We start from the raw sequence: 11,116 nt of genomic DNA, 5'->3' as shown, positions 1-11,116 counted from the left end.
TCCATCTTCCCATTTTATTGTAATCCCCCAAAATGATCCAGTGGGGATGGTCAACTTCCCCTCCAGCCTTGGTTAATGAATGTAAAAGAAACACTCTAAGTCCCACTGCATTGGGCCTGACCCCAAAATTGGGCTCCATTGAATCAGAGCTGTGGGACACAGTGAGCAGCATTACCCAACCCAACTTTCACATGCTCAGAGCTTCTTAAAATGTTGGATTAGCACATCCCTAAGTTAAGTCACAAATTTTACTAGGCAAACAAAACCTCTCAAGGCAACATACTCAGTTCTACTCAGATTTTCCAAAAACCTGTGGAATGCCTACTTGTCCTGAGCCAAATTCACCAGGTGCTGTGTTAAATGGGAGAGGCTGGGGTAAGACTGTGTCTCCAGCTTAGCTAGCCCCTCTCAACCTGAGCAGGAGACTAGTCCCACCTCCAGATTTCTTACCCAATTACCAGAAAACATGGAGCAGTACAGACTATGCATCTCCCTGCCCACAAGTGCAACACCTTGTCTATCAGAGTATTTCCACATGTAGAAAGAGCTCCAGGTACTCAGGTGTGGTGACAGCAGCTCTGGCTCATACACCACCTTCACTGATGGAGGTGGTCTTGCAGCACAGCACTTAGTGACAACTCAGGCAAGTCTGAAGTCCTGCCTGAGCAGGGAAATGGAGGAAGGACTGCATATAAAAACCAAGACTTACGTATTTCTTTGCCCTGTCCTCACAGGAAAACAACGACATATAACAAGGAGGAGGGGCATTAATTATGGCTAGGAGTGGTAAAAATAGGTGTATCCTCAGCTGTTGTGTTTCCAGAACAGGAATGTGATATTTGAGCATCCTACAGAGCCCAAGAGGTGTGGGAAGATGATAACTCTAGTCAGTTTTGTGTAAGGCCTGGAGACATGGGTGCCTTGTTGGCTCCTAGCCTTTTATAACAGCAATAGGTCTCAGTTTAATGGCTTTCTTGCTGATGCCAGCTTCATGGCAGGTGTTAACCACATCAGTCACGTTCTTGTAAGACTCTGGTGCCTGGAGGAGGGGAAAAAAAAGAAAAGACAAAACTATAAACAACTGATAGTCACAGGAAATCAGGCATAGGCTTTTGAAATCCACTCTTCACAAAAATAACCATGTCAATGAAGAGTGTAGAAGCAGGTGAACATATTGAGAATCTGTCCACCTTATGTATATAAGAAATCTGTAAGACACTTAGCTTTCCAAATAAGCTCTCATCATATTTCAGATAAAATATTAGCTATTTTAATCCAGTTTTTCAGATCATGAGTGCCCCAGCATGTTAGAATTGCAAGCCTCATTATCTAGTAGGAAGTGACTCCAACTTGTTCTTTACAGGTCGCCTTTAAGTTTTACCTTCACTGCTCCTTAGTGACAGCAGTCAAGGTTTAACTCTAGATTTTCCCCCTCTGGCCCCTATTCTGACAAGGAAGCTGCTCTTGAATATAGACTTTAATGTGCTCAACATGTTCATATAACACCAACACCCAGAAAAGCATAGTGCCAAATGATTAACACTTTTATAAGTGAGGTTGTGAACAGAAAAGGCACGCTCACATTAATGCAGAGGAAGTGGAAGTCATAATACTCAAAGTTCTCTGACCATTCAGAGTTCTCTTCTTGAGCAAATATAGGAATTCATCTTAAAAGAGGATCTTTCAAGATGTTACTAATCTACATGAAAGCTGCAGGGTAAGGTAAATTTAGGGCAGGGAGAACACCATTCAAGAAGAAAATCCATAAAACATAGCTACTTTTGTAGATGCTCACACAAAGACAGCAATTATCCCTATCACCAGGCAGAAGAGGAAAAAACATACCCCCAAAACCTGTCAATCAGGCATCTCCCCTTTCAGCATGCTTTTAGGATAGAGAACATTTCACATCATTTTCCAAAAAAATTGACAGCTCTATCAGAAATCACACAAGCTGCATATTTACAGTACTGGCAATTGCTTAGCACTGCAAAAAATCAGGTCAGGGAAGGTCATTCAGCCAGGGAGCAAGACCTCCCCTTTTCCTTCTAAGATAATGAAGTACTAAACTCACTTCTTCCATGACCAGTTTGGGAGAAGCAACACGGATGGCAATGCCCATGTCAGCCAGCTTGTCCAGTACGTCCTGGAAGTCCAAGTTACGTCGAGATTTGGCTCGAGACAGTGCACGACCCTAGGCCAACAGTTGTGTTAGTTCTACTTTTTGTAGCAGTTTGGAAAAACAGAACTCTTTCTTATCAAAAAAACCCATTATTGCATTATAAGCAAACACAGAATGACTGAGAGCACAGACCACAGTAAATCCGAAGACAGGAAATTAATTTGGCCTTCAGGTCACAGGCTCCTGCAAAATCACACCTCTGGTATGATGAGTAGGAAACTTTCATTTGTATAACACACTTGTCTGCAAGTATCATTTTTTACCCAAACCAAACAGTATTCAGGACTTGGAATTTACTGGAAGATGCTTCTCTTCCTCAGTCATTGTCTCACACTATGAACAACAGGGGAGAAAACACCTTCTAACTACTGAGGAGTTTTATATATAGACAGCCTCAGCCCAGTTAACCCCCTAGTTAGCTCAGAGGTATCAGACTTTCATAAAATAAGCTTATTCTCCACATCTTCATCCTAACATCTGCCTTATAAAGAGCAGTATCCCCTAGGTTTTCTGCAGAAGGAGTCACAACTACTCAGTAAGGGACCAAGACCTCTACCTTGCAGTTCTCCTGAGGAAGGACTACTGGCAAGGCTAATGTCTGCTTGTATGACCACCAGAGGAATCACACATTGGCTGACCCTTCAACAACTTGTTCTCTGGGTGAAGTCTCATCCCAATGTCTCCCTGAAATAACTTCTTGACTTACAGCTCCATGGCAAGTAGTTCCAAAGGTCTCAGTCATGCCTTGCTCTGTGCCAGTGAGGACATAGCTGCAGGTGCCCATTGTGCCACCGATCAAAACAGGCTGTCCAGTCAGCTGTGGATGCAAAGCATTCATTTGTAAGAAAAAGCTGAAAAATCTCATTCTTAATAAAAATCTGAGATGAACTGTGTCTCCAAAAAAGGAAGTCAGATAAACATTCCTTGAGAGCATCCCTGGCTGTCTCAGGTGCCTGGAATCAAAGCATTCTAGAAAACTAACTGCTCTGAAAGATGCAGACCAGTAGATCAAAAGCCTTGTGTCCAACAGACAGACAAGGCAAACCACTGAATCCTGAAGTCCATAAAGGACTTCTTTCCTTTCAAGTTCTTCCAACCATTTTGGGTGCAGAGCAGAAAGAGAAGCTCAGTGCCCCAAAGATCTAACACACACAGAAGCTGAATACTGCCATCCCACCAGCGTTCCAGTGCTGTTACCTTAAAAAATTAACTCACAGCATTTAAGTATCTGTTAGGAACCCTAAAATTGTCTGATTAATCCAGAATTCTCTATTTCCTTCTCCCAAAGCTAAACTTACTTGATAATCAACAGCAATAAGAGGATGGTGAGGGGGGAAGGCCCTGGTTGATCCCTTTCTGTGCACCAGCAGAGTCCGCTCCTTTCCATCCACTACATGCTGTTCCACCTTGGCAATGTTGTGAGACACATCATAGATAACGTGCATGTCAAGGTCATCTGGGGTTGTGTTGAACACTTTGGCAAAAGCCTAAAAAGAGAACAAGTCAGGATGTGAGATACAAGATCATCATAATTCAGCCACAGTGGAACTGAATACAACAGTGCTGAGAATGACAGAATTGGACTGCATAGATTGTTTCTCTGCCCACTGGCAGCTTCCTGTTGTAATTCAGTCACATATCAATTAGGCAAATTTGTGCAACTCTGAAAAGCTGGCTTTAGCAACAAAACACCCCAATTTTAGCAACAAAACCCCAGTTTTCTTATATCCTCTGTTTCCAGCTCAAGGCATTTTCAAAAATGCTGCTCAAGCAGCTTCTGCCAAGTACAACCTGGTGATGTTGAGAGGTTTCAGACAGATTGTCAGGACTACACCTTTGTGAAAGTCTCTCCGGAAAAAAACAGTTTAAGAAACACACAAATGAAATAAAGTTAAATAGTGCAACTACTCTCTGTTCTCTATGTCTGGGATGAAGCAGGAAAAATATCTGCATCAGAGACAACTGTGTTCCTACCTGTCGTGTTAGGAAAGTCATGGAAGAGCGGTTAACCCAGGCATAGTTGCCAGCAGCTGCCATTCCCTTCAGGTAATCCTGTCCCTCTGCAGAGGCAATCCTGGCACACGCCAGCTGCCGATCATTCACTATGATTTTGTCCCGTTTCATAGCTTTTTCCATAGCCACCAGTGCATCTGGAAAATAAACACAGTAAGTCTAAGTGACTTCTTATTTTGCTGCAATCTTTGAGATTAACAGGGTGTCTGTAATTTATATCCTAAAACTGAACTCATGTGTCAACGGTCAAGCCCAAGGCCATTTCTCAAATGCAAAAGCAAATCTGTGGCAGAACGTTATCAACTGTTTGCAAACAGATAACACCTGACCAGGCAATTCAGGATCCTCTCAGCAATTCACTGTAGGAAATGCTCTGGTGCTGGAGTTTGCTGTCAGTGACAAGACCATGCTGGGGAGTTTGCCTCACTCCAGGTAGCTACACCAGTGAGATCATACCTGTGGCAACCTGGTGGCCCAGCCCTCTGCTTCCACTGTGGATCATCACGCACACCTGCCCTTTGTGGTCAATGCCCATTTTCTTGGCAGCGTATTCGTTGTAAATCTCATCCACCACCTGGATCTCGGCGTAATGATTTCCAGCTCCCAGGGTGCCCAGCTGCCAAGCACAACACACTGATCAGACAGGGAGCCTTTGGGAGCACAGGGGAGAGCTACAGCAACAGGCAATAGGGCAAATTGCTACAGCAACGTTTTGCGTTTACAAAAGGTTTTCTGAGAGAAAAATATTCCCATATAAACTGCAAGGAAGTAGAACTCAGTAGCATCACCACTTTCCTTTTTGCTCAAATTTGTAACTACCCGTGGTGTTGGAACAAGACTCTGATTAAACACGAGGAGCAGGATCTACATACAGACTGTGCTGCCACCTTTTTCCAACTTACTTTGGCCTGGATGGGAAGAGTATAGCATATTGAAACTTCAGTTTGTACAGACAAAGCAGACAGGCTTATCCTCGATTATAACTCCACAAAGAAATTGCAACATCTTATTAATTAAATACTTAAAACTTTTCAGTAGATTAAAACAAGATATTCCATTTCCAAGCCCAAATTTTTTCAACTCTGTAACAGATGATTGCTTATTTGCAAGGCAAATGTGAAAATTGGGGACATAACATTATTTTGAGGTTAAAATGCTGTAATTTTGCACCACCCCAATTAATAAAGAATAATATCAATTAGACCAAGAATGTACAAGAAAGCTTTACAAATATGTCATTAGTATAGCCATCTCAAATTGTTCCACACAGAGTAGTGTGAAATATATATAGAAATTAAATCACACTATATATAGAAATTAAATCCAACTCTTAAACTGTGATTCAGTTATGAGCTAGCTCCATTTATTATTGTATCTTTTCTTGCCCTGCTATTAACTTGCTGAGCAAACACGGACGGAAGTTGAACACTAACTCGCCTATCTCTTAAAAACAAAATGCATCTGGATGTGGAAATGGCAGCCAATACAACTTCCAGTACCAGATGTTAACAGATGAAAACCTGATGGCCCCACAGACCTTGGGTAAGCCCAGTATTATTCTCCTCTGTTGCAGCTTTGTCGAGCATTATTCAGAACTGACCTCACCATCTCATCTTTCCCCTGCCCAGAAATGCCAGAGTTTCGAGAAAAGACACAGAATTAGAGAACTACTCTTTAACATTTATCTTTGAACCCTGGGAGCATGCACAGCCCCACTGAAAGATAACATTACCTGAGGCAGGCCCCTTTTCTTTGCCCTTGAAGAGACTTTGTTGGGGTCGGCCTGTAGCATTCTTCCATATTCCTCACAGTGCTCCTTGTCCTCTGCCCAGGCATAGCCCTCTCGGAGAGACCAGTCCACACCCATCTCCAGCGCCTCTTCCAAATCCCTGCAATTACCAAACACCTACACATAAGATGATTATCCTTGGATATACTCAAAACTCCACTGAATATGGCCTTGAGCAACTTGATGCCTTTTTTTGACAGACCTAACTTTAGATTTAGATCCTTCCTGCAAGGAGTTGGGTGAGATGACCTCAAAAGATCCCATCCAACCTAAATTACTCTATTATGTTATGGTCAGCCCCCAACTCTCCTAACAATAAGTCCAGCTTCTTAATACTTCATGAAAGCTCTAAAAATATATTAACTTTTGGTACATCATCATTTTTTCCTCTTTGCTGGGTGGGAAATATCCTATTTTCTATCTATAATCCTCTCTTTCAAAAAAGGCCTTTATGTTCATGGAAGTTTTCAGAAGAAATGAGAACCCAGCAAGAACCTTTAAGGGGTTTAAATGAGGGAGGAAAGAGCTGACTGTGCATTGATGATATCAGTCCTGCTAAGGCACACATGCAGAAAGAACAGAAAGCATTCTAAAATTACTTTTCCTTTCTTAAGTCTCTCACTGATGAATCTTGAGTCAAAACAAACAACAGAGATGTCCCCTCTAGTGATGTGTGCACAAAGTCATTCTCTTACTTGGCATTCATGGGGATGACACCTTTGGAGCCAACACCAACAGGAATGTGGTCAAACATAGCCTGGGCGAGCTGTTCTTTCACAGGCTGCACATCGCTTTCGTCCAAATTTGTCCGCAGCAAGCGGACGCCACAGTTGATGTCAAAACCGACACCACCTGCAAGAGCAGAAAAAGCCACGTCAGGGAGCACGTTCTGAAGGCTGCAATCTCACTCCTTTTCCTGTGACACAATACTGGGGGAAAAAAAAGCAGAACTGTACCAAGTTTCATTTTAACAGATTTACATGAAGCCTCAGACTCCAAGACATAGCTGTATGATTGCCTACAGAGCTCTCCATTTACAAAGTTACTCCAGCAAGCTGACAAAGAGAAGTGGACACAATTATAAAACACACTGCCCACAGAAAGAAGAGAGAATGTTCCTGTTCCGCTGCCTAAGGTCAGAAGAAAAGTGACAGATCTTAGAATGGCTCCCTGATGTAAAATGCTCTTAAAGCAATACCTAAAAGTAAGTTCTTTTTTGAATCTTCACTGGAATAAATAATAAATAGTTATAAGAAGTAATAAATACTTATAAGGAATACTAAACTTCAGTTCTTGATGTTTTGCTTAACTATTTATAATAATAAATTCTATAAGGCAACGCCAAATGTGAAAGATAATCATGCCACTTTTATTATGAAGGTTCTGCTATCACTAATGTTAGAGGGGAGATACCAAACTAAGAGACTTTGGGTCTCAGTCAATCAGGAACACTTGAACTGATTAAAGCAAAACTAAAACATGAGTATCATGTTTCATGACAACCACACAAGCTTCAGACTGTCAGTAACCAAAGATCTGGGTGTTTACTAAAAAGACAGACATACTGTAAAGTCATGTTTTAAGTGGAGAAATATCCTCAAAAGATGTTTTCAAACTACTCAAACAAACTAGTCAGTTCTTTATTAATCTGGTGAAACAAGGTCAAAGACTTCAGAACTGAGGGATATCACAAGTCCAAGCTGCAACACAAGGGCAATTCTCCCTGTACTGTTTAGCTGTTCTCAGTGTAATGACCTGCTCCAGAAAGAATAAACACTCTAAGTGCAAGAATTAAGCACCCCTTAACTTCCTGTAACTCTCATATTTTTGCTTTGTTTTTGAATGTAAAATCCTGCCATTTTGAAAAGTATTTTTATGCCATCCCAGATATTTCTCAGAGCAGGTTAAGCCAGTCATCCTTACCTGGTGAAACCACTGCTTCAGGATCACTCATATCAAAGGCAGCCATGTTGCCAATAGCAAATCCATAGCCAGAATGGACATCTGGAAGGCCTATTGATCTCTGAAAGGCAATTTTAAAGCTTTATGAAACTCAATGCTTGCAGAGTAGCCTTGGTTATACTATGCCTTGTGGCAGTGGTTGTCATATTTGCAAACAAATATACCAAAAAGAGAATGGATGTTCAGATGTAGGTGGAGTGAACACATCAATTCAGGTAAGGGTCTAATATCCTGCACTTACAGAACAGTCAAAAAAAGCAGAGAGCAGATCTCTGAAGCAAACACCCTGTGACACCCAGAAAGTTACCAGAAATTTGAACTTTTCAGTATCTATTAAAGTGCTACCACACACTGAAGTGAACAGTACTTTTGAATGGAATTCTGTGCTTCTTCTGCCTCTCCTTGACATCACCAAGAAAACCTTGGTTTGGAGAGAAAAAGTTAAGATCTGATGTAGATGATTGTAGCATCTCTTCTACAAGCTACCAGCCAAAATTCCCATTTTAGAAGGTTGTTACTATTCTACCTTACTCCATTTTGGCCTGACCCCTAAGGCATTTAATAGCATGATGGTCTGCCTTTTACTGCATCCATAAATTTAAAACTTCTGCCAAAAGAGACAATTTAAAAAAATGTGTTATTTGTTACTTATTAATATATGCAGCATTGAATGTGAAAAGGATAGTTTCCACATTGTACTCTGCACTTCTTGAAAAGAGTCACAGGTAAGCATTTTCCTCCTGCATCATTATATGTGATGCTTTGCTTCCAAAAAGGCACAGGATGAGGGAAGTCAGTGTTGAGTGCATGTGAAGGGTCACTACTCACATGAGGCCAGTAACAATAGTACAGATAATGGTACCACCTCCTGCTCTCTCCACACTTCTCCATGTATTCCAGAGCAGAGGCAATTCAAAACCAACAAGCAGTTAGTATGAACAGTGGGAAAAGGTGGCTCAAGAAACTGAAATAGCATGAAAACCTCTATGTCAGAAGACAAGCAATGAAGTAAGTGGCTGCTTCTCTCTCTGATAACTCAGTTTTGCAGCCTGCCTTTGCAAGCACTCCTTTGTCAGACTCAGGTTCCTAACACACAAACTGCCTCGAGAAGAACTTTGATCCATAGCTCTTCTCATGAGAGAGTTTCCATTTGGAATGCAATAATCTCAGGCTAATGGGAACAGAAAAAGAGCAGATTTTTCAAAGCAGGTACTCACGTGAACAATGCCAGGCAATGCAGCCACATTCCCAATCTGTTTCATAGCAGGCAGGAAGCCACCCGCACCTGAAAAAGATTTTTTAAAAAAAGTAATCTGATAATTTACCATGATAATCACAATTAAACACTTTCTAAAGAGGTTGTTTAAAACACTGGCAAAAAAGAAGTCAGCCACCAGCAAGACTTCTAATTTCGTATAAAGTGCCAGGCATTGTGCACAGTCCGCAGTTTCATTAAATGCAGTGTTTATTTCACTGAAGACCAACTTCTGCTGTTTGTACCCATAGTGCGGGGTCTCTGCTAACAACAGCAGCGTGCTGCCCCAGCCCAGCTGGCGGCTGGGATCCAGCCCTGCGCTCCAGCCCCACAGCGAGCAGCCCCAGGCAGCATCCCCCAGTAACTCTGAGAGCGGCATTCAGGGGACACTGCGAGCAGCGGCAGCGCTGGCACAGCCCGCCACAGCGGCATTCAGGGACACTGCGAGCAGCGGCAGCGCTGGCACAGCCCGCCACAGCGGCATTCAGGGACACTGCGAGCAGCGGCAGCGCTGGCACAGCCCGCCACAGCGGCCGCGGCCCGAGCGGCGCGCACGGCGGGAGAGCGCGCTCCCGTCCGCCGCCGGGCCTGCCCGCTGCACTCTGCGGCTCTCAGAGCGACGTGCGGGGACACAGGACAAGAGGACAGCTTTAAGTTGTGCCGGGAGAGACTGAGCTTGGACATTAGGAGGAAAGTTTTCGCGGAAAGGGTGATTACACGTTGGAATGGGCTGCCTAGGGAGGTAGCGGAGGCACCGTCCCTGGAAGCGTTCAAGGAAAGGATGGACGGAGCACTCAGTGCCACGGTCTAGTTGGCATGGTGCTGCTCGGTCACAGGTTGCACTCGATGATCTTAGAGATCTTTTCCAAACCGACTGATTCTATGTTACCCCCGGGGTCAGGGGGTCCGCTCCCCGCCGGACCCACCTCCGCCGCGGCAGGCATTGCGCAGCTCCTCGAACATCAGCTTCTCCAGCGGGTCGTTCACGTAGAAAACGCCCTCCACCTGCGGGGAGAGCCGTCAGCCGCCCGGGCCGCCCCGAGCCCGACTCCGCGCCCCTTTCCCGACCTCCACCCCGGGCACCCGGGCCCCGTCCCACGCACACGCATGTTCGGCACGAAGCCCTTCTTGATCCGCCAGCAGTTCTTGTCGATCTTGTCCAGGTATTGCAGCTCATCGTTGTAGCTGCGGCTCATGGCGGCGGCGCTCCCGGTCGGCGGATCCCGATGGCGGCGCCGGCCGGCGGCAGGAACTGACGCGAGCCCGCGGCAGCAGCGGACAGGAGCCGCCGAGGCTCAAATCTCCTCCCTCAGCCCTGCCTCCTGCCGCCGCCGTCCGTCCCTCGCCCGTGCCGAGGGCTGGCCCGCCCCCAGCGAAGCCCATGCCGGGCCCGTCTCCCTCGATGCTGGGGCAGCCCGCGGCAGGCACCGGGTACCCGGGGCCGGGGTGTGAGAGGGAGCGCAGGGGGTTGGGTTGTACCTGGCTGCCTCCTCCCTCACACCACGAATGACTTGTGTGGAAAGTTTGTGTGGGGCTAGTTTGTGTAGAGAAACCCCAAGTATTTTTTTGGAGTGCCCGTGCGTGCTGAGCCCCGGAGCAGAGTACCTTTGGGGTGTTTAGGTACCGCCGTGCAGCAGGTGGGATGAGCTCGCTCCGCTCCGGACAGCGAAAGCTGCCTGCGCCCCATCGCTGATTGCTTCTCAGCGTAGGGAAACAGGGGCGTGGGAGGCCAGAGCCGGCTTACCGTCCAGGTTTGGCCAAAGCACAAGCCCCTACGCATTGCAGGGCCGGCATGGCCCTCTGCAGAACTGTGTTCACATTTGTACACCAATAAAGTACTGGGAAAAAAGGAGGAGAAAGAAAGAGGGTAAGATACCATACACAAACGAAGTAAGAAAAGTATCTAATCTGCAAT

The 11,116-nt window shown here is 45.0% G+C and overlaps 1 protein-coding gene across 1 annotated transcript; it reads right to left on the bottom strand.

The window, feature by feature from the left end:
- RTCB (RNA 2',3'-cyclic phosphate and 5'-OH ligase) lies at positions 1-10,449 on the bottom strand. The gene is made up of 12 exons (XM_054274480.1): positions 10,305-10,449; positions 10,128-10,206; positions 9,164-9,231; positions 7,908-8,007; positions 6,680-6,836; positions 5,928-6,084; positions 4,652-4,811; positions 4,157-4,332; positions 3,481-3,669; positions 2,889-2,999; positions 2,075-2,194; positions 1-1,039 (listed from the first exon to the last, which is right to left on the bottom strand). The coding sequence occupies exons 1-12, from the start codon at positions 10,395-10,397 to the stop codon at positions 932-934; spliced, it is 1,518 nt and encodes a 505-aa protein (XP_054130455.1). The 5' UTR covers positions 10,398-10,449; the 3' UTR covers positions 1-931.
- Between the last annotated feature and the right edge of the window lie 667 nt (positions 10,450-11,116).

Source organism: Melozone crissalis, unplaced genomic scaffold (assembly GCF_028551555.1).
Source record: "Melozone crissalis strain CALT ecotype California unplaced genomic scaffold, PUWL_Pcris_2 ptg000004l_1, whole genome shotgun sequence".
Lineage (NCBI taxonomy): Eukaryota > Metazoa > Chordata > Aves > Passeriformes > Passerellidae > Melozone > Melozone crissalis.
The sequence above is the reverse complement of the archived record's forward strand: the minus strand, read 5'-3'. Positions and strand labels throughout refer to the sequence as shown.